The following is a 27,710-nucleotide window of genomic DNA, read 5'->3' as shown; positions in this document are numbered from 1 at the left end:
AAATATACTACAAACTAAAGAAATATTAATTAGTGTTTAATTCTTAATTTTATGTTTAGTGTTTAAGCTAAATGTCATCCTCGAAGTGTCCTCACTCTAATAGTTTCTGGGAGAGCTCCTGGGTATTTTTAACTGACCTCTGGAATTCCTTGACTAATCATTTCGTCAGTTTATGAGTGCGGGATCCGTCGGCTGAAATGATTTCTCGCATTTCTTTTCCCGGCTTGTGAAGTCCATTAATTTTTGGAAGAATAGGGTTTGACTCTTTCAAACGAGCCTCGCCAATGATCGCATTGTAGTCCTTAAGGGGTAATGTCTATGAGCTTGATGAGTCTTGGTAGTGGATCCACTCTCAAATGTCGGTAAGGGCCTTCGTTTATCTTTTTCTGCATTTGTTCGTCGTAACCCGTCTTGTCGATGGTGACGACCGCGTTGCCTTTATCCGCCTTGATGTAGAACACTGGTTTATCTTTCAGTTCTTTCACGATCAATGTCAATTGAGTTCGTAAACTGCTTAATTCAACTGTTCCGCAAGGCTCCAAACTAGTAATTTACTTCAACCAGTCATGCTTACGTTTTCAGAAAAGCGATTAAAATCTTATTGTTATCCATACTGTTGACTTATTGCATTCATAATTAGTACACCAATCCAATGTATTGAATGAAAAAAAAAAAACATTTGTTTCCTAAAACTGTATGTTTAACAAAAATTCTAAAAAAAAAGATTCGAAGTCAGCAAGACAACATTTATTGAATCCATTGCCAATAATGGTCCAAGAGCATGAACTAATGTTGTCCAGTGTTATTTACTCGTCTAGCGGCTGAAGAGTACGCTAAAAGGAGCCACCACAAAAAGAGCCGAAACCAAACTGGGGGAGGCAGCCGCAGTCGATTGAACGCTGCGAAATTAAGATAATTGCATGGATGCGAAAAATTAGCCCATAAGTAGGAAGCTCGTGGGGTGAGTATTGATGGCTTGGCGCGATACTGGCTATATCGAGTTCTAATAGGATTTTTTGTTCTTTATTCTGTTTCACGTAAACTAATTCTCAGTACAAATGGTTGGTTTCTTATTGGATTGCAAATTGACCCACTTTTGCACGCCATCCAACCCTGATTGCTTGATCTCCTAAGGTGACGGAGAAGGAGGCCTTTAACATGCGAAAACACCCATATTGAAACGTTTTCGGCTCTTCTCATAGCTCAGGCCCGGCTTCAGTTCAGCCGGCCGGCTCTCGATCTGTTTGCCAAATTAGTACTTATGTATGTAAGCTCCACGCGCCGTGCTGGTCTGGTCTGGTACATAGATGCAACCATCAACTTTGGAGCTACTGTTAGACATCAATCGATGCGACTGGAGAATAATGCATGTATATGAGAGTAAAGTACAGCCCACCATTAGAGGCCCAGGTCGTGGCGTCCAAGGGGACAAGAGGCCTTAAATTCGCACATGACAGAGGTGTTGCATAACTATATATATTGCCATAACGCCAGTAGAGTGCATAGTTCAAATCTGTTCTGCAGTCAAGTAAGTTGATTCTAGCGGATTTCGCACATTTGGTGGATAATCAATAGATAAATTTCAAATTTCAGGTTCCTATTCTTTCAAAATGAAGTTCTTCGTCGTTGCTTTGGCCCTGATCGCTGCAGTTGCTGCCCAGGATGAAGCCATGTACACCTCCAAGTTCGACAACATCAACCTGGATGAGATCCTGCAGTCGGACCGTTTGTTCAAGAACTATTACAACTGCCTGACCGATGCTGGACCATGCACTCCCGAAGGAAACGAATTGAAGCGAGTCCTGCCGGAAGCTCTGGAGACGAACTGTGCCAAGTGCAGCCCGAAGCAACGTGAAGCTGGAACCCGTGCCATCAAGCATGTGACCGAGAACCGACCGGAGGAATGGAAGGTCCTGCGGGCTCGTTTCGATCCGGAGAACAAGTACATCGAGCGATTCTCTGCTGAAGCCGAGAAGGAGGGTATCAAGTTGTAAACTGTGGCTTATTGAATCATTGTTTATGTGTGTTATAAATAAAAAAGTTTATTGAAAAAGATTGGATTAGTTGTATTTTTCAAAAGAGCCCCGAGGGAATCTATGCCTGTTGATTGGAATGGCCACATCAGTATGTAAGGAGTTGATCCTTGATTTATTGGCATATTCTTTTGAATTCATGAAGATTGAGAAAATGCTATGTCCAGTGAACCACCTATCGTATAAGAATGTGCTTCAAAAATCAGAGTCGTACAATATGCCATGTGTTTAATATGGCAATGAATGAAGCACAACTTGTTTATAGTTCCCCACTACGATTCATTACCGACAATCTGTCTTGAAAACGAAACATTAGGGCAATTAGGGATGTGCATGATGTGGATTTATCTGTATTGGCGGTATAATGTTCAATCTATAACGGTAAATGCGATAGATATATTATCGATATCGAACCGATCTACGATCATTTTGAAAAGAGATATATCAAAGCAATAGTGACATATTTGACATCAAAAATCGCATTATGTAGTCCATTATTTTAATTTTGTAGTGATGATATGTCGTACTCCACCAATTTACATATTTTTCTCATAATTCCAGCAAGTGACCAATCGATTAAGTTTTCAGCTTAAACGAATGTTTGGTTCTCCAGATTCGTGCTCTTGAAAATTTGAGGTTTGGCTTCGATTCATCTTCGCCTTAAGCCTACTACTATTATCATTTCCAGCACTGCTCGTGATGTAACGGCTCATACAAAATCTATTCGTGTAACTTTATAACCAAAAATTCGGCATGTCTTAAATTTGGACCAATGAAAGACAAGACCTTCCTCTTTCATTTGCTGCTAAAATAAAAATAATCCATCGGGGGGCCTAGTACAACTTTTTTTTTAATTTTGTTGTTTGTAATATCATTTTAAATGCACCGTAAATTAATAAATTTTGGTGAGTTGAACTGCTGAGACGGATTTAGATGAAAATGTTGCAAAAAACTAGTGTCAATATTTTGTAGACTATATTCTACACAGCTCTAGACCTAAAAATTTACAGGCCGACGCCGAAATTTAAATTTTCGAGTTGCCTCTCCTTTGTTTTCATCCATTGTTGAAATTTGCATTGCTTTTACCACTAAGTTTGTCAAACTTCTTTTCAATTTTGATTTGTAACTCAAGAGCAATATTCATCTTTCTGACTTGGTTTAGGAACAATCGATCGAAAGATAAAAGGTCGAAATGACAATAAGTCCAAAAACAAAAAAAAAACAAGACAAATGGTCGAAAATTCAAAAGTTCAAAAGGACAAAAGGTTGAAAGTGATTTGCATTATGAGAAATTAAATCATCTTTGAACGAAGATTTTTGACCTTTTATGCCCTCTTTATTCCTCTTCGATCTTTTGCCCCATCGACCTTAGGTCATAGATTCTAGTTCACATTTGTGCCAATGACAGACGCAATATAACATTTCATAAATCCAATATTCCAACCCAATTGTAATAGCTGTGCAATGTTGACACTATTGTCCATGTGTTGCTTGTGAGAATTGACAGAACATTGCTTTTGTTTGCGATGGTAAAACAAACTGAATTGCTGACAAATATTCTCAGATTAACAGCCAGTCTAGGGCTGAAAATATCTTAAATAAGGATAAGAATATTATTAATAATGCGGACGAAAACACACTTCCTTTTTAAATTAATGGTAGAAAAAGTGTTAATGAGTTCATACAAACATCAATAGGTTCCATTAATAACAAATCTACCTGTGAAAGATTGATTGTGTGATCGTAATATTTTGCTTAGAGATCTCAATAAGTGCTGTAATGTTTAGTTTTAGCATAGTTTAATTAGAGTTGTACGGAATTCTATAGTAATTCAAAAACAAATAAATTCAGCTTTGAAAATGTTACTCAGTAACTTTACGATTTTGTTAGCTTAATAATGAAATCATACGAAGCTTTATCAAAAATATCAGGTGAATCATAAAAGTCTCCGATTACACCGAAAAGGAGCCAAAAACGGTGAACTTTAGTGCATCAAGTCTGTATGCTACTTACATCAAGCAGATCTCAGATACTACACAGTACACACTAAGCTCATTTTACCGGAAATCCGTGAATTTCACCGTGATCTCAACAGCTGAACAGTTCGGTGAAATAAAACACCATAATTCCGTCGAAACTTTTTCTGTAAAAATTTACCGTACTCCGTTAATTTATTTTACCGAACTGTTCAGCTGTTGGGATTTTACAGGAATCCGTAAAATTATTTAAGTGTGTATGTTTCGTACAGCTATGTTGGGCTCAAAACTTATGAAAGCGCCAACTTGAACGACTTTTGTTGCTAATCTTCCATCAAAAGACGTTCGAGTTGAAGCTATAATTGAATTAGAAGAGTCACAGGGATTCAAAATCATAAAGTTTGAGCCGTCGCATGTCTAGTTTCGGTGCTAAAACTTAGTCGTTTTGGTGTTTTAAAAGGACCAGAATAACCATCAGTTCATTCTATTGGCAAAATACATTCAAACATAATAAATCGTTATGAGTTAGACACAATTCATTTGGTTTTTTGGCATGAATCCGAGTAATTTCATCGAATTGTCCAGCTTCCAGGACTCCAGGAATCGGTTCCGCATGGACCATACTGGACCGAATTTTTCAAGGTATGTGCACCGGTAATTGGTTCCTTATTACAGAGAAATTTTATGCCAAAATATCCATCAACCGATTAGTACCAATGCGAATTACATATACGAAACGGCGATGGAAACCAACGATGGATTTCCGGAACCAGGTATGAATAACTAAGTGATTTGAGAATCTCTATTCATAGTCCACGTGAATACCTAATCAACAATATGAAGACGGTTTAGATTACTTGTTTAGTTACGAAACTACTGGTTGTCAAAGTAAGGGTCTCCAAGGGTACTTTTCCAGATGTAGCAGGTTCCCGGTGGCCACAGTGACGCAATTCCGGATCTCCGGAAGGTTTTCCGAAAATCGACCTTTCATCTAAGTCCAACAGAACTAAACTCGGTCAACAGACTGATTTTTTCGAGCTGTTTGAATTTTCGGGTCGAATACGACCCTAAGTCACAATTTGTAACTTTTTTTTTCATTGAAGCTCCCCAAGGGGCCATCCAAAACTCATGTTTCCGCAAAAATAAATGTTTCCACAAAACTTAAAATACCTTATTGTCAGAAAACCTCAAATTGCTAGGTTATTTTAATCAATGATTTGGATTTTGAAATGGGTCGAAAACGACCCAAGGTCCTTACTAAGGTTAAAGTTATATCCCAAACTCAATAAAAAAATTGAAAAAAAAAATATTGTTCTAGACCCCCGGACCGATTATTCTCGTTTTGGTTGCAAATGAAAGGGGACAATCATGACTTTCCAGTTTCAAAATTTCAGACATGCCGAATTTTTTGTTTTGAAATTGCTCTACGGAACACACCGTGATATAAATAAAAATGGAATGGTGTTTGTATGTCACGAAATGGCATACGAACGGGTCAGCGGATTTGGATAATTTCTTCTCCGTTTTGTTCGTCAAGGGTTCCAACGTTTTTTTTTTGTATGAAAATCCCAAGACATTCACCGGGAAAGTCGGAAAAACGAGAGTGAACAGAACTATCATTTTGTATGGGTTCCAAAACGTTTTTTCAACAGTTTACTTGGTGGCAAGACGAAGTTTGCTGGGACCACTAGTTTATAATATTGATGTGTGCGTTTGAAATGCAAAAATCAAATGCGGGAACACCAAATGCGGTAATAAATTTCACAAGAAATACGGTGTCAAAGATAGATTTTCCTTGCTAGGTCGGCGGTGATTTCTACAATCGTTGCTAGGCGTCCTTTGATTGTTTTGTAGTACCGCATTTGGAGGACGTTTAGCCAAGATTTGCATCTCAAATGCAAACAACAATATATTCACACAAAAAGCGCTACAAGGGGGTGGGTGGGTGTCGAATATGGCCATTTTCAGCGTTATGAAATTTATGAATGAACTCTAAAAGCCTCAAAAATGCCGACATTTGTTCTAAGTCAATCATTAGGCCAAACGGCCATTATACCAAACGACTTAATGCCAAACGGGGTACTATCCTCACTGATATGACACCGGGTTTGCTTCGACTGTGGGAGAAAGAATACAATAATTTCAAAGCAACGCCTCGATAAATGCGGAGCGGATCTTGAAAATGAAACTAAAATATTTACATTTAGATTATCAACATAAATTTATTTAACTTCAATATTCAATAGTAATACGGATCAAGTTATTTTCCATTGTCAAGTAACACATTTTCGTAACACTGGCCAGTTATGAAATATTCAACGTAATGCCTTCCTTCTCTGCGTCCCGAACATACTGATCAACGTACTTATTCTCAGGATCAAATCGAGCCCTCAGTGCCTTGAACTCAGCCGGACGATTCTCACTCAAGTACTTTACGGCACGAACTCCAGCGCTGCGTTGCTTCTCGCTACACTTGGAGCAGGCTGTCTCCAGGGCATCCGGCAAGACGCGCTTCAGCTCGTTACCTTCCGGTGTACAACGACCCTGATCTAACAGGCACTGGTAGTAGTTCTTGAACAACCGATCCGACTTCAGGATCTCATCCACGTCGATGTTGTCGAACTTTGAGGTGTAGAACTCCTGGGCAGCCACAACGGCCATCAGGGTGAAGACAGCGATGAAGATCTTCATTGTGGCTGGCTTGGGATCGAATTGTGTTGAACTGGAAGGCGATGCTGAACTGTACTCATTGATTCTATCTGAAGGACTATATATAGTGATGGATCTTACGGTCCAAGATCCGATATTCCGAAGCAGTAATGTGATTGCGGAAATTCTAAGCATAGATACCCCAGGTATCTGTGTAACAAATTATCGCGTTGATATGCTCAAAGAGCAGCTCTATCTATCAATCAATAATGCGTGAAGCGAGTATGCCGAAAAATTGAAGTCGTATGATCATTTAGCGTAATTACCCCGACCACACGATGCGGTGGAAGTAAGCAAGCCTAGTAATTGGTTGAATTGGATGCATAGCGGAGAGTATGAGTCACGCAGCTTCACGCACAATTTGTGTTCGAGCCTACCAAATTTCAGCGTGTATGCGGAACAATATTAGATAATTGAACTGTTAATCGTTCATTGAAATGGAAACCGTCCATGTAAGTGATTTTCCGTTACTTATGGAATCCTAAATTCAATAATCTACTTTGTTGAGTTTGAAATCTGACCAACCAAAGTGGGAGTACTATATAAGGCACATGCTCAACGATCAAAGATCAGAGTTCACTATAACGGTTCACCTCATTCAAACTGAAGCCAATATCATTCAACTATCATTATGAAGTTTCTCGTAGCAGTTCTCTCCTTGATTGCCGTTGCGGCTGCCCAGGATTTGTACACCACCAAGTTCGACAACATCGACGTGGATGAGATCCTGAAGTCGGATCGTCTGTTCAAGAGCTACTACCAGTGTCTGTTGGATGAGGGCCGTTGTACTCCGGAAGGTAACGAGCTGAAGCGTTCCCTGCCGGATGCCCTGGAAACTGGCTGTTCCAAGTGTAGCGAGAAGCAACGTAGTGCTGGAGTGCGTGCTGTGAAGTACCTGAGTGAGAATCGTCCGACTGAATTCAAGGCCCTGCGCAATCGATTCGATCCTGAAAACAAATACGTTGAACAGTATGTCAGGGATGCCGAGAAGGAAGGAATTACACTTAATATTTAAAGATCTAGCTTGTAATGAGTGTTAAGTGACAATAGCGAACGATGTTGAGTAAAAAATGTTGAAACAAATAACAAAGTTTTAAAATTTGAATTCTGTTGCTGATTCGGTGTCTGTTGAAAATCGAAGCTCTACACTGCAATACTATGGTAAGTCACTTTGAAATCGATGGAAAGGTGCATTTGAACCTAATATTCTACACATTTTAGAGGATGTACTGTATAATGAAGATCTGGTCAGTTGTCGATCGTCCGTTCCCGAAGTCGGCTCGATAACATCCCACGAACTCGCCTACGCAAGACAAAAGATGAACTGGGATAACATTCGTTTTTTTTTTTGAATATTGAGATGTTTAGAATTATGCAGGTTCATCTCATTAGGTATTTTGTATTTTGTAGGCCGAGTTTTGAGAGGTGATAGCTTGGAAGTTATCACACTCCAACTTATTGCCTGTTTGTGGTTTGGACACATTACCCCTTTCTTCCACTTCTCTGATAGCTGTTCTGTTTCTCAGGGTACCTATAACTGTGGAAAAACCAACATTGTCGGACTCATCTTTATGAGTTCAGTTCCATTCATACTAACTTCATTGTTCTTGACAATAGGGCGATGTTCAAAAGTGAAAACGCAACATATGGCTCTTTTTCAGTGGTAGTAAAAACGAAATCCTGAAACAAATAAAGCACCACGGATGGTAAACTAAACACAAAAAGTTATGTATTCACATTACGCTTGATTTCTAATTACTTATTCTTTCATCCAATTTCCTAATTGCAAGTAATTTAGGTTTTTAATTGTTTTCCATACGATTGACAGTTCTCAACTACCATTCTTCCAGATGTTACAAGTATGAGAAAATTGAGAACTGTGTGTAGCGCGATCAGTGAGTGGAATACTGACATCAGTGTCGCCGCTCGGCGGCCAGTAAAAGAAACTCAATGTTAGAAAGGTTGTTATCAGTACCTACTTTTTGCCACTGGCGCCAACTGTTAGCATTTAGGATAGAAATAAACAGTCGTTACCCTTATGTTCCATCCTTACTACAGATGTCATGTAATTGTAATTGAGCTGTTGAATGACATCTTTAATTGCCCTTAAAGTAGAGGCTGATTGGTTTCAAACAATTTGTTCAAGATTGTGTGACTATTTATATTCAGTCTTCCTCCTGTCTGAAGGGCCAAGAACGAATGGCGGACCCGTAAGCCCAAGGGAAAAAGAATCTGCTTCCAAAAGTAAGTTCACTCAAACAGTTGGACAATCAAGCCATTGTTTTCAGAAAGACCCAATAGATGGGTCCGCCCTTTTCCACGAAATGTTAGTGATAGGAAGTTTAAAGTTTCACTCTTCCTACCCATCTCGCTTTGATCGGGTGGTTGGTCTCACCCAACCCAAAATGCATAATACATTAGAAATATAATCAAATAATACAATCCATCATGAAAAGATATCACCGTTTTTCTTTATCCTTGTAGTATTTTGAAGCTGGTCGAATCCACTTGCTGGGCTTCTCGAAGCGCACTGTCCACTGTGAGCTGAATTCACGTAGAAAGAAAAATGATTTTATAGCAGTAATCCACGACATGTCAGTGAAAAAAAAAATACCTCCACTATTGGTACACTATTCCTTTAGTTGCGGTATATTTTTAATTTGTGTTCCTATAATTGCGATATCCGTTGTTTTCTTATGAGATCCCATTATAAGAACACGTTGCAGCAACTATTACAGTTACAGCTATGAGGGGCCCAGATAACCGTAGCGGTAAACGCACAGCCACAGATAACAGACGTTGAAGTTCGATTGTAAAACTGTGTAAGACAATTAATGGTCATTTTGAATGGCAACACAAGTGGCAACATCATGGTGACGCTTTCATCGCTAAGTTCCCATGACCATGTCAGTGGTGAATATGAAATATTTCAAGGTACTGATATTCACCACTGATTGACGCAATTCGCTGTGTGACGGCGCTAGTGATTGCAAGGAGTTTCAATTTGAATATTTACACAGGTTTTCAGAAAATTTTTGTTCTAGCATGAACATCTGTTATCTGTGGCACAGCTATTCAGCATGACCATGCTGAGGGTCGTGGGTTCAAATCCCGCTGGTCGAGGATCTTTTCGTGATGGAAATTTTCTCGATTTCCTGGGTATAGAGTATCTTCGTACCTGCCACACGATATACACATGCAAAAATGGTCAATCGGCAAAGAAAGCTCTCAGTTAATAACTGTGGAAGTGCTCATAAGAACACTAATCTGAGGAGCAGGTTTTGTCCCAGTTGGGACGTAACGCCAGAAAGAAGAAGAAGAACTATTGGTTCAAGTAAGAAAAGTTTTAGCAATTTTAGTGATATTTCATCAGTTTTGAAGCAATTTGAACGCTCTTTTCAACAATTCCGTGTATCAACAAGCCATTACGTCGATTGGCATTGTCAGTTAGGGGGCGTCCACAAATTACGTAACGCTCTAGGGGGAGGGGGGGAGTAGGCTCAAGCGTTACGGCTCATACAAAATTTTGAAATTTTTCATACAAAAAGCGTTACAGACTGGGGGGAGGGGGTCGAAAATTTCCAAATTTAGCGTTACGTAATAAATGGACGCTGCCTTACTTGTATCCACTGAAGAAGACTGCAAGTGGTAGTCGAAATACGTTTATCTGTCAAAGATAAGCATCAGGGTTGTTAACGTTAATCAACGATTAACGCCGTTAACGTTGATTTTGTCGCGGATCAACGTTAACGCCGTTGCGTTGATTTTTGTGGCTGTTAGCGTCAACGATAACGATATGCGTTGAATCAACGTCAACGGACATCGCTAACCAAATCGTTGACCACGCAGTTCACGTAGCTGCATGCAAATTTTTCTTTTCATCGATAAATAGATCGTTGCCATGCTGATTCCGTTTCCAAGGAGAGCCGAAAGGAAAACAATATTTGACCTGCTCTAAAGCAAAGTTTTTTCAGTCATCATTCTGATTCCACCAGTCGTCTTGTTTGGGCATAAGTACCTACATTTCGATTTATTTTATCGGAGTCTTTCAAATAATCTGCTGTGCCTGACGAAAATTGTAACTGCAGAAGCTAGTCGCCAATTGCCAACAATCCATGAAAATCCCTGCTAAGGATTGCAAACGGAAGCCTCCACTCAGCACGCCAACCATCACTTCCGGATTGCAGCTGTTCCAAGCCCTTCGCCATGCGAAACTATTACCATATTTCAACCATTCTGGAGAACACGGTGATCACGAAGCAGGTTTTCCAGTCTCAAATCTATAAGAACAGCGACGAAGAACGTCTTCACTGATGCAAGGTTCGCAAGGATCTTTATAAGAGGCACTTCTTAGAGGACTGTTAGTATTCATCCTGGAGGTGCCTTTTAATGAAATGCCGAAAGCTAAGCCTTAATCAAGAATGTTCTTTTCTGAAAATAAACATTATGCCTTATTTGGTAATTTTCACTTTCTTCCCTTCTTCTTCTTCTTTTTTTCTGGCGTTACGTCCCCACTGGGACAGAGCCTGCTTCTCAGCTTAGTGTTCTTATGAGCACTTCCACAGTTATTCACTGAGAGCTTACTATGCCAATGACCATTTTTTGCATGTGTATATCGTGTGGCAGGTACGAAGATACTCTATGCCCTAGGAAGTCGAGAAAATTTCCAACCCGAAAAGATCCTCGACCTGTGGGATTCGAACCCACGACCCTCAGCTTGGTCATGCTGAATAGCTACGCGTTTACCGCTACGGCTATCTGGGCCCCAGGTTCACTTTCTTCCCTGTTTTCTTCTTTTTCTCTTGGGTCGTAAACTCCCCTTGGGCGAACCGACACCGAAAATTCTCACCTCACGCCAGTCGTAGAATAACCCCAAATGGCAAGTTATGGCTATGGACCAATGAATGAGTTCACTAATTTGACGTTTGCGGTGCCGAATTCACTGTTTTCTATGGTATAAATATAAAATAATTTAAATACGTCCCTGGTAACATTTTTTGACATCTTACTCAAAACTTCGCGTTCAATCTTTCACCATCCGTGTCAACTTGCTCCGGTGGTAATGATAATTTTAGGAGGAACTTTATATTCTATCATTATTGAGTATCACACATTTCCAGTCATTAACGCAAGAAACAACGCAAGTCGTTGACGTTAAATCAACGGAAATCGTCAACGTTAACGTTAATCAACGGCTCGGAAAAAATAACGGAAAATTCGCTAATCGTTACAATTAACGTTAACGAATTAACGAAACGGCGTTAACCGTTGATTAACGTTAACAACCCTGCTCCCTATCTCGATGGTCCCTTCGATATCGAGATGTGAAAAGACGACTGTATTTTGATCTGAAGTCAACTACAGACCAGGTAAGACGCAAGTTGCAAGTTTATTTAAGTTAAGTAGATGAAAAACCGAAAAAAAATATACCATTTATTTCCACAAGAGTTTGTATCTTTTGACAGATACGCGTATTTCAACCTCAACTGTAAGGCCCTCTTCAGTGTTTTGTAATAGACTCGCCTCTAGTTCACGACACTGAAGAGGGCCGTACAGTTGAGGTCGAAATACGCGTATCTGTCAAAAGATACAAACTATAGTGGAATTGAATAGTATAGTACTAAATTCGGTTTTTCATCTACTTATAGGTATTCCACTAAACAGCTTAAAGATTTATTATCATTCATAATAGTTTCTTCATGTGTTTTTGATGATAAGCGGAAAGAAATATCAAGCAATTGAGATTAAAATTGCTGTTGTAAGTTACCCCTCAGGAGTCGTCAAAAACCTTTTTGATTTCGTTTTAGTGTTTGAGTATGAATTTATGAAAACTTTTATCTAGTCCTTTTGTACACTATTAAATACTGTAACTTATGGCAAATACCACGAATGACATATTTATACCATTTGTGTGTTACTGGTACCGATTTCCAGTCTTGTTTTTATACGATCAAACGTGTAAGAGCATTTTCACCTCCAACAAATCAACCAAAATAGAAAAAATACTCAAACCCACGCCAAAATTTGCTGTTGTACACCTAAGGTGAATATATAATATTTTATATAATATTATTGATATATAAATTAATATAATTTTAATCAATGCTACAGAAAACGTCATTTCGGTTACGAATTGCTCAATGCACTATGATCCAGGAATCAGTTTTACGCGGAAAGATGCATTTTGAGCTTTAGAATGAAACATTAGACAAAAACGGTTTTCTACAAAGTTGTTTGTATTAGTAGGGTCCTTCGTTTGGTGTTATTGAAAATTAGGGTGGACCCCATTTTCATAGATATTGTGTAACTAACTTTCTTATTTGTAGAAATTATATTATACATGCTTCAGCAAAGTTGTAGACCATTCAATTTCAAGCAACTTTGCCAAAAAAGTGTTTTTGTATCTCTTAAATTGACCGTTTCAGAGCTATTTTCCTACGGTGGCATAGGATGGTCCGAACAAAACTGGTTTTCTGGATCTAGAGTTTTCAATTCAAATTTCTCATCAAAGTAGTCTATAATAGTTATTTATGCAACAAGTTGAAAAATGATGATTTTTTCAGCACGAGTTGTACGTTTATCCAACGAGGCTCGCCGAGTTGGATAAATACAACGAGTGCTGAAAAAATCGAGTTTTGCAACGAGTTGCATACAACATTTTTTGCTATCTCGAAAAATGCTATTGAACTGGATGAACTCTAAGCACAAACAGACATTTCAAGAGAACCCACATGGGCATACAGCCATGCGTAGTTTCAATTCAGTATTTTTCAATCACGTAGGCTGTGATACAGTAGTACCCATGAAAGGCTTGAATGTCACAAATTTTCTCACTCCCATCGGTATCATGCAGAGCTATACTTCCTATTGAATGAATGAACAGGTAAGACATCGAAGACAGTAGCTGACTACCAAAGCTGGACGATCCGATCCCACATCAAAATCGCCAACCTGTCTCGGAACCAGATCGCACAACGGGCTTAGACTCTAGTGAAGTGACTCGCCGTGTAAACCAAATGGACAGTCACTTGACTCGAATCGAGAATTGTCACCTGGCTATACGATACCGACTATTCTTACCTCAATTCGATTTTACGACCCGTGACCCCAAGAATCAGATACAATTGTGCTTATTCTGTGCGGCATGGCGAGACGAGTCGGTGAGATGTCGACTCGCTTCAATTTGATTAACATCACCCGAGATGAGAACTTATCTCGACTCACACGCAGCGCAGAATAAGCATGGCATGAAGAGACTGGGTTATTAGGTTGACGCTTACCAAAACAGTACTGAAAAGTGCTACTTTTCAGCACCGAAAAGAGCACTGTTTATTTCGGTAGGAAAAGTAGGTCGTTATGTTGATCAACTTCTCAATGAAAAGTTGATTGATTTACAACGGAATTGCATAAAACACTTTTTTGCTATTACCTTGCATATAAGCCTACTTTATATCAAGGTAATGCACAACATAACGACCTACTTTTCCTAACAACAAAAACAATGCTGAAAAGTGCTACTTTTCAGCACTCATTTCGGTGCTGAAAAGTAGCACTTTTCAGTTCTATTTTGAAAGTCACCAAATCTCCGTCTCTCCATACTCATCATATTTCACTAAACAGCTCGAAGATTTATCGTCTCTTTATACGCCTGTATCTCAAGTTTTTGACCATGGTCATGCATACTAATGCTTCTGCAACCATTGGGCGATCGGTAGGTATCCGAGTAAAGGGAGATCGAGAACCATTCTGATTTAGAAGCTGGTCACCCAGTGTTTGTAAATGTTGATGTAGGGTAAATCCCAAAATATCCTGAACCTAACTTCAAGCTTCTTCACGGTACGTGCAGGCAATTTAGTACATGAGAAATAACTTTAAAAAGTCAAAATTGTGTGCGGCGTCTAGTCTGGTCCCTCGTCGAAATCCGATCAATAGATTCTCGATTGAAGCGTGAAAATTTGTGACTGTCATAATTAAGGCTGCTGTGTCACAGCCTACATGATTGAAAACTACGGAGTCTATGCGTCGCATGGAAGGCCATGTGGATACTCTTGAAATAGGATTGTGCTATTAAAATAATTCAATAGAACGGCATTTTTCGTAATTGCAAAAAACGTTGTATGCAACTCGATGCAAAATTCGATTTTTTCAGCACTCGTTGTATTTATCCAACTCGGCAAGCCTCGTTGGATAAATGTACAACTCGTGCTGAAAAAATCATCATTTTGCAACTTGTTGCATAAATAACTATTATAGACTACTTTGATGAGAAATTTGAATTGAAAACTCTAGATCCAGAAAACCAGTTTTATTCGGACCATCCTATGCCACCGTAGGAAAATAGCTCTGAAACGGTCAATTTAAGAGATACAAAAACACTTTTTTGGCAAAGTTGCTTGAAATTGAATGGTCTACAACTTTGCTGAAGCATGTATAATATAATTTCTATTAACTATTGGAGCTTTGAAAACGCGTAATTTGGTGAGTGAAGAAACTCGATGTGTTATTTTTGTTACTCTAATAAAATGTCTTGAAAAACAGATATTTTTCATCACAAAAACTTCAATAACTTTTGAATTAAAATAGATATCACCAATATTTTTTGCATTAAATTTTGTGTTTTTTTTAATCTAAACTAATCTAATCTAATCTAAGCGCTTGCACAGCCAATATTGAAAAGTATCCTGGAAATACCCAAATTTATTCAGGTATTTTCTTGTCAGTATTAATATTTGCAGAATATCAACGATATGATGCAAATATTAAAATGACCAGGCCCACTGTGCAGACTTTGGGGTTGAAGAAGATTGAAAAAAACATGACGATTAGGTTATTCACGCATGAATAAACTGACAGCCAAAAAGTTTTCAATTTTAAGAAAGAAGAAACGGGGACAACCGTACCTACCGTTTCGATTCAGGGTTATAGGTAAAATCGTTGGGAGTGGCGTTGCTAAGAAAATTAATGCACACTCCATTGTTGTTCTCCTGGGATGGGACATAGGCATTTCTTCCTCATGTCCTGGCTCTAGAGCCTTGGTTCAAGCGCCTTTGCTCGCTCTCTGAAACGAGATGAACTCTAATTTTGTCCCTTTCCACTATACAAAACAGAAACTGTTTCCCATAAATTTAAAACCTCATCAAAATTGAGAGCATGTGTGCAATTTGTACAAGAAAGATAATATAAAGTACCGTAAAACGGGGTAACTTTGATAATGCGGGTAACTTTGATAGTGTTAAACCCACCACATACTAAACGAAATATCTTAATTTCTGTTAATCAGTTAAGCAAAACGAATGCAAAACTAAAGAATATTAGTATGACACTTCATGTAAGAGCGGGTTTCATTTGAATCAAGAACATTTTAGGCTTTTTATACGAATTAAACGCCTAGAGGTATGCAATGCCCTACAAATGTTCGTTATTCATTCAATTTTGTTCGAATCATACTCCATTATCAAAGTTACCCCAAAACAGAAAACCGACTTTCGATTATATGAAAAATTATATATCCATTCATAATAAATCTTATGGAAATCTATCGACTGCAATCGATAGCTAGGATGCCAGTACTTGTTTTAAAAATATAAATTATTATTCTTTGAAACAGCAAGCATAAATATTCAAGTTTTCTTCGAAAAAACTATCAAAGTTACCCCGTTTTACGGTACATAATTTGAGTGGCAGCATTAAAATATTAATTAATGACACATCTCACAGAGCAATGCCGGCTTTGGCAGCCAGTTCACGGTATCGCTCGGTCAGCTTGTTCTCCGGGTCGTACTTGTTCTTCAGCATGGTCCACTCCATTGGACGGTTCTCGATCAACCAAGCGATGACCTTATTTCCGGTATCACGCTGCTTCTCTGTACACTTGGTGCATCCGGTTTCCAGAGCGTCGGGCAAGTACTTCTTCAGATCAGTTCCTTCCGGAGTGCATGGGCCGGCGTCCATCAGGCAATTGAAATAGTTCTTGAAGAGACGATCCGACTTCAGGATTTCTTCCACATCGATGTTGTCGTATCTGTTGTTATAGGTGGCTTCCTGAGCGGCAACCACGGCCAGAAGGGTGCACAAAATGATAATCTTCATTTTGGTTTGAGTTAGATGTTTTAGCTTTCTTGATTAAAAATGAAGTGTGAAGATCGTAGTCCTTTCAAGTATATTTATAGGTGGTAGGACAAACGGCGATATAAGAAAAATCATGCACCGCAAGGCATAGCTCATTGCACTCTATGATTGTTTGAGCATGATTTGAAATCAGATTGAATTTAGGTGCTATTTATTTCACAAAAAAAAAGAAATATAGAACGGCATATTGATTTTTGCAAAATAGTAACAACTTGCAGTTTTATTGCATATATAAAGAAGCTCGTCGATCATAGTAGATCATAGTTGAGATTGCAGTTTCAGGTCGCTTGCATCTTGAAATCTTTGCTTAGAGCATTATCCAAATTAATAATGAAGCTGTTCATCGCACTTGCTTTGCTAGCCGTAGCTGCTGCTCAGGAAGCTACTTACAACAACCGATACGATAACATCGATGTCGAGGAAATCTTAAAATCGGATCGCCTCTTCAAGAACTATTTCAACTGCCTGATGGACGCCGGTCCATGCACACCGGAAGGAACTGATCTGAAGAAGTATCTGCCCGATGCGTTGGAAACCGGATGCACCAAGTGTACGGAGAAGCAGCGTGACACCGGAAACAAGGTCATCGCTTGGTTGATCGAGAACCGTCCAATGGAGTGGGTGATGCTGAAGAGCAAGTACGACCCGGAGAACAAGCTGACCGAGCGATACCGTGAGCTGGCTGCTAAGGCCGGAATTGCTCTGTAAGAAGTGCCATTAACATTAAATCTCCGACTCATGCCGTCTTCAAACCTAATGCAATAAAATGAATCTATCATGATCAATCATTCTGGATAACTTCAGCATATAGCCCTATTATTAGATTTAACATTGCTTTACTCAGTCGGCTCAAAAGAAGATTATTGATATTAGGTGCTTTTCCTACATCCACTATCAGCCTACAGTAAGGTTTCTCGGCAGACTCGAGTAATCGAACTTAGTCTTAAGCTAAAGCTGAACCAATTGCGGATGACGTCAACATATTTCTGCAATTATAATTATCCTCTTGTGCGTTTGCTTCTTCTTGATTCGTACGAGCACAGCATCATTTGTTTTGCAATCGTTCAACTCATTCGAGTGGATTCCCTAGTAGAGAGGTACCCGAACGTTTTGAGAATCTTGCTTACCTCTTTCTTGGTACGCCATTCCAAAATTTTATGGTCAAGTATGAAGCTCAAACTTCTCAAACTTTCGCGAAAAGAATATTGAAGTGACATTCAACTAATAATGCTATAAAAATTGCTTCGTTGTTGTAACATGCATTTTCGGAAAAATCATGTTTTTGATACGTGAATCTTCATCTAATTTGCGGTGCTACAATTGAAAATCAATTGCAATCAGAGTATTCGCGAAGGTTTTTAAAGATAATTATCTGATTTCGAAGTTGATTTTAAATTAACTTGCGGCGCACCTGAAGAAGGCGCCGTGGCGCACCTGAAGAAGGCGCCGTGGCGCATAGTTTGGGAGATACTGCTCTAGTAGGTAAGTGGCCTATGAAGTGGGCTCCGTGTATGGAACAATTGCTGCTACCAGTTTTCAATTCGGCAACTGCAAGCATGAGGGAGGAAGATGTTGATTATTATGATGTGTAGTTTCTTTTTCCAGTCCGTTGTGATTTCGTTTATTCCCATTACATTGTTGTTGACGTCATCTATAATTCGTTTCCGAAGGTCAAAGATGATTGAGCCGACGCCTATGAAAATCTTCGATTTAGAAAAAAGAACTTCCGGTGGTATTCAGTTGTAATATGGAATATGCTTCGATATTCATTGACGTCAGCGATATGTTGTGCTCTCCAGATTCTGATTTATTCTACTATAAAAGGGTAATCCGAAGACTTCAACAATCAGTTCATATTGTTCAAGTACCCAAGCACATTCCAAGATGAAATACTTCTTCGTCGTATTCCTGGCTCTGGCCGCCACAGTTATCGCTCAAAACGAGATCAACCAGTACACCACCAAATTCGATAGCATCGATGTGGACGAAATTCTCAAGTCGGACCGATTGTTCAACAACTACTACAAGTGTCTGCTGGATCTGGGACGGTGCACTCCGGAAGGCGTGGAACTGAAACGGGTGTTGCCCGAAGCCCTGGAGACGTCCTGTGCCAAGTGCAGCGAAAAGCAACGAGAAACCAGTGACCGGGCCATCAAGTACCTGACCGAGAATCGCCCGGAGGAGTGGAAGGTCCTGAAGGCTCGCTACGATCCGGATAACAAGTATTCGAAGAAGAATGAAAACGATGCGTAGTAGGATGGCGTGGAGTTGTGGGATAGAAAGGGCATTGAAGTGATTTAAAATTACGTTTTTTTGAGATATTCGTGCATCATGAATAGTAAATACACATTATTTGAACTAAACAGTGTATTCTTTCTCCAGTCGATAATTCTTCTTTTTCTTAGCATTACTCCCCCCTGGACAGAGTCTGCTTTTCAGTCTTTGTGGTCTATGAGCGTTTTCACAGTAGGTAATCAACCAAAAATTTACTCTGCCGAAATTGCCCTTTTTTGCATGCGAATACCGTGCTGCACGCACGATGACAGATAAAATCCAGAGAAGTAAAAAATCTACTGGACCCTATGTAAATCGAATTCCGAAACTTTCAACATGGCTCGGATTTATAACTGTTGTGGAATGTCCTTTCAGTGAATCTACAAAGCATTACGTTTGAGCAGCAACCTTCTTCACCTATCAATAAGTGGATCTATTCGTATAGCAATTGTCCGTAAGCACCACAGAAAATGGCAGTTCTCCCTGCCATTCTTCTTGGGATAATTTTATCAATGACTTTAAGAAAAAATCCAAAGAACTTCAAAGTAATTCATCATCTATTGCCACAAGAATTCTCTCTATGAGGTTCCTATCTGACCCAAAACAAATCTGGGAAAAATACCGCCTGAAATCAGCTTAGCATTTAACAAGGAATCCTCCAAAGATCAAGTTAAAAATCTAATTGAATCGATCTTGTCCGATCTTTTAACAATTTTGTACAATATTAATTACGTATCATGGAAGGGGTGCCTTGTTGAAGCCCAAGCATAAAGTTCGTTTATTTTTTGTTGTCATCAAAGTTTTTTTTTTCGTTTTATTTTGCAAGCTTTCGAGTTCTGGTTTTCACACCGCCCAAGAGTTTTTTTGTGCAATGAGCATGCTTATTAAATTGGATTACGGTTACTCCGTCAAGGATGGATGATCAATTTTGTGAGCTCATTTCATGCTTCTATTTTGAGGGTACAAGATATTATAAATCGTATTTTTATCATGAAAACGATATGAATATCACATGTATGGATTGATTTAACAAAATATTAACAGTTCTTCACTGTGTCCCAGTTTTAACGTAAACTCTTGTACCGTATGATGGGATAACTTTTATAGTTTTTTTTTCAAAGAAAACTTGAATATTTATGCATGCTGTTTCAAAGAATTATAATTTATATTTTTAAAACAAGCACTGGCAACCTAGCTATCGATTTCAGTTGAATAGATATATAACTTTTCATATTTCATACAATCCAAAGGCGGATTTATGTTCTGGAGTTACTTTGATAAAACGGGGTAACTTTGATAGTGCGAGACCCACAACATATTAAACAAAATAACAAAGTTTCTGTTAATCAATTAAGCAAAACGAATGCAAAAGTAAAGAGTATTAGTATGACACTCAAGTGCATTTGAGGATTTATATGCAAATATCAAAAATTTATTAGATTTCAGCATTTTTGCAACGCTTACAAACAATCTGTTCTACGATCACTATTTGATGAAGTCATAATGAGTTCGTGACTTATCCTTGACAGACTAGTTGTAGTAGAGCATGAATTCGGTCTCAAATCTCTTAGCGAAAACCATTTTTAAAAACTGGGACCATTTTTGTAATCCAAGTCAAAAAAATTTCCATAAATATAACGCCTAGAGGTATGCAACGCTTTATAAATGTTCCGTAATTCATTCAATTTTGTTAGATTTATACTCCATTATCGAAGTTACACCAAAACAGAAAACCGACTTTCGATTATATGAAAAATTATAAATTCATTTCGAATAAATCTTTTGGCAATCTATCAACTGCAATCGATAGTTAGGATACCAGTAGTTGTTTTAAAAATAAAATCTATATGCATGCATCCATAAATATTCACGTTTTCTTTGAAAAAACTATAACGGGGTAACGTTTCACGACAAAAAGTACTCCAGGAGTTTTGCGGGAATTGCACAAAAATTTAATATAAAACTCCACAAATGACATGAATTACTCAACAATTATCTTAACGTATTTTCGCTTGTTCTTTTCACCTGATGACGCAGTCTATGAGAATTTTGATCAGTCGTAACATATGGGTATTTGTATAAGAGTATAATTATGAAAAGATTGTTTGATTGATGTTTTGGTGTTGGCCTTAACATAAATAAATCGTTATTGAAATATAAATACAGTCAGATCTCCTTAGTCGATATCCGGTATCTCGGTATCGAGTTAGAAATTTCACATGTTTTGTGTACTTTAACTCGATACTTTGCTAACTCGATGGTCGCTTCAATATTGAGTTAGAGAGAGTTGACTGTAAGTATATTCGAAACTTCTATTTAGTGAAGTACTTAGCTTACAAAACATGGCTACAATTTAAGATTTGAAACTGAATTCAAGTTCTACTTTAACAATTATGACGAACTCTGAAAAACATCATCCAATAATAATCGTAGAACGGATTATTTAAGTAAATGATAAACCGAATTTAGTACCATACCATTTAATTCAACAAGAGTTTGTATCTTTTGACAGATACGCGTATTTCGATCTCAACTGTACCCGACTAACAATTTTAGCGCTATAGGCCAAGATTATTTGCTTTCTGCTGTGTTACAGATGAATTGAAGTAAAAAACGAAACCTATCGGAAATAGAACGATTAGCGATAATACAGCTACAGTGAAACCTCCATGAGTCGATATTGAAGGGACCATCGACTCATGGAAATATCGAGTCATGGAACAGCAATTCTTTGGAAAGCTGCTTCTAGGGACCATCATAGTAACCATGAAATTATGTTTTTAGTATGGTTCCATGAGTCGATATCGAGTCATGGAACATCGACTCATGGAGGTATCACTGTATAACGCAAACATTTTGCAGCTACAAATCTAAGCTGACAATATTTAGTCTTTTATCGCTTTTGCTGCTTTTATAAAGCTGTAACACCTTAAACAGTAGCAATCATATATTGTGTAATAAAAGTCTCCATCATTCATCCGGCTTCTACTATGCAAAATGTTTTGTTTTACTGCTTCATATATAAATAAGAAGCGCTTTGTCGCTTGCTATACAGCGCACATACAGCAAAAAGCTATATTTGTAATAACCATCGAATCGACTACACAGCCTGTTTGGATGTAAACATTAGGTTTAACGTTTCTCACACTTTTACAGCCTGATGAAGTGGTATAAGCATGGTGGTTATAACATCTTATAACATCATTATAAAATATTACGCGAGCCGTTTTCGATGTAGAAGAAAACGTTGTTTTTTATTTGCTCTCGATACTGTGATGGCAGCAAGGACAGCGTCGAGACTTGTGGATGCAGAGATCGTGAGTTCATTCCCAAGCGGTGGAGGGTACTGTAATTGTGTTAACGTTGGGAACTTATGAATTGAGATCTGGAAGAAAAATACAATTTAATTGATAATATGTATTGTGAAGCTGTATAAAAATTATCCAAATTGTTGAAAAAGCGGCTTCCGAAGATGTTATACAGCTTCGAAAAAGCAATGGTCGGGTTGCATAAGAGCTGCCAACACAGCTTAAAAATAGCTGAGTGGATTCGCCAGATTTTTTGGTAAGAGGATCGCATAAAAGCTTTCGTTCGAAAGTACTGCGCATTTACTCAGCATAAAGCTGTATAAAGAAAGCTTCGAGAATGTTTACATCTGCACTAAATGTTAGTTGGGCAAGGCTGTCTTTACTCGACTAAGTCGAGTCTAGTACACGACACTGGGAGAATCAATATTTAGGATTTTGTTTGCAATGTGGGATACAATAGCTGTGTTCGCTGGATTTATCGCTGAATAATACATTACAAATGGCTACACATGATTGAAGCCAAAAATACGTGACTTGTAAATCTAAGTTTTTTTCGGTGTGTTTTTTACTTTCAAGATGCAAGAAAGTAGAGATGGTCGGGTTTCACATTTTTCAAACCCGAACCCGACCCGTACCCGGATGAATGCCTAATAGCACATCAGCTTGAGAAGTAAGTTAAAATATGTAAACTGTTCTATTGCAATCCCGAGTAAAATTGAAACTAAATCTGAAACAATTCATGTGAAATTGCAATTGTGTAAACCAAGCCGTTTTTTTGCAACATTTTTGAGAGAAAACGTTTCGCTTTATGAGCTTTAAACTTCATAAAGGGACTGTATGTTGAGGGATAGATTTTTTTTTATTAGAGCTTTATCCAATACGTTTTTTAACCTAAAAAATGGAACATGCACTTTTTTCTGGCATTTGTAATAGGGGAACTTACGTATTGTCGGCAGCCTAAGCAGCTGAACTTTTAAGAAGGCAATTTTACGCAACAATGGAGCACAACAATTAGCAGGAGACACCTGAACTACACTTGAGCACTCTTCGTTTATTGATTGTTATACTTAAAACACTATTTTGTTCTCTTGATCTTCTATTTTTCCTCACCAAAGTCACGAGGCACTTGTTCTTTTATCGGCAATGCAATTACTATTATCGGCAACAAAAATGTTCACTTCGGCAATCCAAAACTGCGCAAAAACTAGTTTATGTATTGGTAACCTTTCGTATTTGTTGACAATTCCTGAAATTTAACGTCACTCATTATGTTCTACTCGTTGAAAGGGCCAATGCAGAAAAATACAGACTACACTGAGAAAATAATTGCAGTTAGAAATAAAATAGCGGAGATTCAAATTGAATACACAACGCCACTAAATTTATGCAGACTAAGGCGCCGTCCACATATTACGTAACGCTCTAGGGGGAGGGGGAGTAGGCTCAAACGTTGCGGCTCAAACACATTTTTTTTTTCCTGCAAAGACCGTTGCGGAGGGGGAATGGTCGAAAATTGTACATTTTAACGTTTTGTCATAAATGGACACTGCCTAATTTCGTTTTCATTTATTTTATCGAATAAATTTTGTATTCAATCTCACTATGGCAGCATTTCGGCTTAATTGCCATGTCAAGGTAATAAACTTGCAGCAGGTGCGAATCCAACCTAGAAGTTGCAGCGTGACGTCATGGTTAATTGATTCATAATATTGTGCTCTGCAAGAAAAATCCACGGAACGCGATTATCGGATTACCGTTTTGATTCATATTACGGACAGCTTCAAATTCCGGACACTCTCGTTTGTATGGGAAACATTTCACACGAAATGTTTCAATTTTCGCCGTCCAAAAGTTCTCATTTTCGAGGCTAGTTTTATTAGGTTTTTTCCATAAATATCATTGCAAATTTATAACGCCTAACTACCTTAGACGTCTCTTAAGTGGTTGAACGATTTCAATTGATGATTTGACTGTTCCATTAATGATTATCATGAGCTGTCCGTAATTCGAATCAAAGCGTCCGGAATATGAGGCGAAAGTGAGGGAGCGTCTGGAATAAGAATCATGAAAAAGCCACACGTTTTGATTTATTTAAAATTATTCAAGTTGCGGACGCGTATTCTTTACCCATCATCCGAAAGTTAAGGGCTTCCGACGCTCGATAACGCTAAAAAATCATACAGAATGATTTATTTTGTATGGTCCAAGCTGGGTTATACTTCAGTGAGGCCTTAAGTGTCCGTAATATGAATCAAAACGGTACTTGAATTTCAGAGTTGCGTTAGAATGAGTTACGTTTTTTTTTTGAAAACTTTGTAGAATATCAAATTTGTGTAAAATCAAAACTAGTTTCAATAAAAAGTAGTTTACTCCAATTTTTTTTATTTTACTGAAAAAATATCTTTGTTTGACCATAATTTCATGAATACTCAACCGATTCCAAATCTTTTTGCATGGTTTTGAAGCTTATTTAATTGTGTTCAAACTTTGCATACAACGCATTTTACTGTATTGACCAAGTTATTCAACATTTTAATTTTTATCAGTTAAACAATATTCTTAAAGCTGAAACTGGTTTTCCTTATTTGTTAAACCTTTGAAAAGGACTTGGCAACATTTTTTAAATAATTTTGAAACAATGATATATTTGCACATGTTAAAAAAATACACTATTCAACTTGTAATTCAAACAAAATGCTTTAGAAACATAAGTTTTATATGAAACATGTAATATTCGGCAAAAAAAACATAAAAATAATCCAAAGAAATTCGATTTTTTCTTTAAAAAATCATGTTTTTGGGTAGTTTTTGTTACAAAACTAAGCAAGGTCCTTGGTTCGATTCCAGGTTGCCGCGAAAACTATTTTTGTTTTCAAATTTCGGTTCCATGACGTAAATTTACGAATTTCAATCCAATTTCTTGTGGCAAATTTTCATATGGGGTTCCTATGTTTATCGATAGTTCGTTTTCCTGAGCGTAGTTTGTTTGGCCCAATGTCACCTTCTCGAAGGGGTGAGTTTGGGCCAATTTTCAAATGATTCCTATTTAAAGGAAAATAATCAGATTTCAATTATTTGTTCAGCATTTGCAACGTATTCTCATATTTAACCGAACATATCAAGTCAAATTGCGAAAGTTATTTAAAAATAAATGAGAACTTACGCATTTTTGGCCAAATCTCACCCCCAACGATGGTACTTGCATAGTTGTTTTCATTTTTTTTAATGTCAAGAATTTCACCGTGAATTGAAATATTCACTGACAAGCTGAATGGCTCGATATGGTTTTGGTAAGTAAAGGTTGCTGCTCTTGAACGCTCTTTCACCAAGTTATTACCGAGAGAATGAATGGTATTAAAGTCCAACCTCTTTTTACGACCGTTTTATTACCGACGGTTCGTTTTACGACCACTTTTTAACGACCGAAATTCAGATTAACGATCGTTTTTATAAATGACTAATATCTTACAAAGTATTCAAAATAGAGGATCATGATGTTCAGCAAAAATGTTCAGTAGTTCAAGGGATAGCACCACCATCACTAAATTGCGGAATTCTACCACTGCAGCATGAGCATGAAACATTTGTTTTGCGGTTATCTTAGGATCCTGGCCACTTAGAAATATGGCGCCTTCTGCAAAGTTGTTCAGTAGCTCAAGGACTATCATTATAAAAGCTATGAGATTCAAAATTTTGCCACCAGGCGGCACAAGTGAGCATGAAACTTTTGTTTTGCGGATATATCAGGATCCTGACTACCTATAAAGATGGCGTCTTCGATAAACTTGCTGAGAAGCTCAACTTTGCCCAAGACGCCATGTTTATGTAGTCAGGATCCCGCAAAACAAAAGTTTCATGCTCACTAACGCCGCCAGGAGGCAAAATTTTGAATCGTGTAGCTTTTATAATGATAGCGCTTGAGCTGCTGAATAACTTTGCCGAAGGCGCCATCTTTCTAAGTGGCCAGGATCCTGAAACATCCGCAAAACAAAAAATATCGTGCTTACTAGCGCTGCCTGGTGGGAAAAACCTTATATCTTTTCACAAAAATAATGATAGCCCTTGGCAAAATTTTGAATCGCATAGCTTTTATAATGATAGCGCTTGAGCTTCTGAACAACTTCGCCGAAGGCGTTATTTTTCTAAGTGGTCAGGATCCTGAGATATCCGCAAAACAAAAATTCTAAGCTCACTAGCGCCGCCTGGTATTCGAATCTCTTGGCCAGAATAATGATAGTCCTTGAGCTACTGAATAACTTTGCCGAAGACGCCATCTTTCTAAGTGGTCAGGATCCTGAAATATCCGCAAAACAAAAATTCTACGCTCACTAGCGCCGCCTGGTGGCCAAATCTCGAATCCCTTGGCCAGAATAATGATAGTCTTTGAGCTACTGAATAACTTTGCCGAAGACGCCATCTTTCTAAGTGGTCAGGATCCTGAGATATCAGCAAAACAAAAATTCTACGCTCACTAGCGCCGCCTGGTGTCCAAATCTCGAACCTCTTGGCCAGAATAATGATTGTCCTTGAGCTACTGAATAACTTTGCCGAAGACACCATCTTTCTAAGTGGTCAGGATCCTGAGATATCCGCAAAACAAAAATTCTACGCTCACTAGCGCCGCCTGATGGCCAAATCTCGAATCTCTTGGACAGAATAATGATAGTCCTTGAGCTACTGAATAACTTTGCCGAAGACGCCATCTTTCTAAGTGGTCAGGATCCTGAAATATCCGCAAAACAAAAATTCTACGCTCACTAGCGCCGCCTGGTGGTCAAATCTCGAATCTCTTGGCCAGAATAATGATAGTCCTTGAGCTCTTGAACAACTTTGCCGAAGACGCCATCTTTCTAAGTGGTCAGGATCCTGAGATATCCGCAAAACAAAAGTTGCATGCACACTTGTACTGCCGGTGACGCAATTTCACTTAAGCAGTGTTGCCAGCTACGACAAAATTTTGAACCCATCATGAAAAACTGGATTACAGTTGAAGAGTATTGCTATGTTGCTAAGCATTCTATTTTTCTGTTCCGCTCAAGTTTTATGGTTTTGATCTTTTCTTTATTCTTCTTGAACAGTGCTGCCAGCCACATAAACATTTGTGATTCGGCCGACTGTATAGCACGCAACACTTCCTTCAACTTTGATCAACATTCGGTACCGTCTTTTGATTTTTTTTGGTATTTGCATATCACACCCCCATAAAATTGGATCTCTTGATAACAATCGAGCAGTGTTGCCATCTATTACCAAAATATGAAAACTTGAACGGCCATTTTCTC

The 27,710-nt window shown here is 38.3% G+C and overlaps 6 protein-coding genes across 6 annotated transcripts; 4 read left to right on the top strand and 2 right to left on the bottom strand.

Annotated features, from left to right (window-relative positions):
• Positions 1-1,397: 1,397 nt before the first annotated feature.
• On the top strand, positions 1,398-2,053 carry LOC5573145 (ejaculatory bulb-specific protein 3). Its single transcript, XM_001660711.2, has 2 exons — positions 1,398-1,528; positions 1,594-2,053. Exon 2 carries the CDS (start codon positions 1,611-1,613, stop codon positions 1,992-1,994), a length of 384 nt encoding a protein of 127 aa, XP_001660761.1. The 5' UTR covers positions 1,398-1,528; positions 1,594-1,610; the 3' UTR covers positions 1,995-2,053.
• Positions 2,054-6,205: 4,152 nt separating this feature from the next.
• On the bottom strand, positions 6,206-6,749 carry LOC5573144 (ejaculatory bulb-specific protein 3). The gene has a single exon (XM_001660710.2). The coding sequence runs from the start codon at positions 6,698-6,700 to the stop codon at positions 6,314-6,316; it is 387 nt and encodes a 128-aa protein (XP_001660760.1). The 5' UTR covers positions 6,701-6,749; the 3' UTR covers positions 6,206-6,313.
• Positions 6,750-7,298: 549 nt separating this feature from the next.
• Positions 7,299-8,434, top strand: LOC5573143 (ejaculatory bulb-specific protein 3). The gene is made up of 2 exons (XM_001660709.2): positions 7,299-7,879; positions 7,940-8,434. Exon 1 carries the CDS (start codon positions 7,350-7,352, stop codon positions 7,731-7,733), a length of 384 nt encoding a protein of 127 aa, XP_001660759.1. The 5' UTR covers positions 7,299-7,349; the 3' UTR covers positions 7,734-7,879; positions 7,940-8,434.
• Positions 8,435-16,377: 7,943 nt separating this feature from the next.
• On the bottom strand, positions 16,378-16,951 carry LOC5573142 (ejaculatory bulb-specific protein 3). The gene has a single exon (XM_001660708.2). The coding sequence runs from the start codon at positions 16,805-16,807 to the stop codon at positions 16,430-16,432; it is 378 nt and encodes a 125-aa protein (XP_001660758.1). The 5' UTR covers positions 16,808-16,951; the 3' UTR covers positions 16,378-16,429.
• Positions 16,952-17,121: 170 nt separating this feature from the next.
• LOC5573141 (ejaculatory bulb-specific protein 3) lies at positions 17,122-17,885 on the top strand. Its single transcript, XM_001660707.2, has one exon. The coding sequence runs from the start codon at positions 17,177-17,179 to the stop codon at positions 17,552-17,554; it is 378 nt and encodes a 125-aa protein (XP_001660757.1). The 5' UTR covers positions 17,122-17,176; the 3' UTR covers positions 17,555-17,885.
• Positions 17,886-18,428: 543 nt separating this feature from the next.
• On the top strand, positions 18,429-19,188 carry LOC5573140 (ejaculatory bulb-specific protein 3). Its single transcript, XM_001660706.2, has one exon. It carries the CDS (start codon positions 18,731-18,733, stop codon positions 19,097-19,099), a length of 369 nt encoding a protein of 122 aa, XP_001660756.1. The 5' UTR covers positions 18,429-18,730; the 3' UTR covers positions 19,100-19,188.
• The last annotated feature ends 8,522 nt before the right edge of the window (positions 19,189-27,710 follow it).

Source organism: Aedes aegypti, chromosome 2 (genome assembly GCF_002204515.2).
Source record: "Aedes aegypti strain LVP_AGWG chromosome 2, AaegL5.0 Primary Assembly, whole genome shotgun sequence".
In the NCBI taxonomy this organism is placed as follows: domain Eukaryota; kingdom Metazoa; phylum Arthropoda; class Insecta; order Diptera; family Culicidae; genus Aedes; species Aedes aegypti.
The sequence above is the reverse complement of the archived record's forward strand: the minus strand, read 5'-3'. Positions and strand labels throughout refer to the sequence as shown.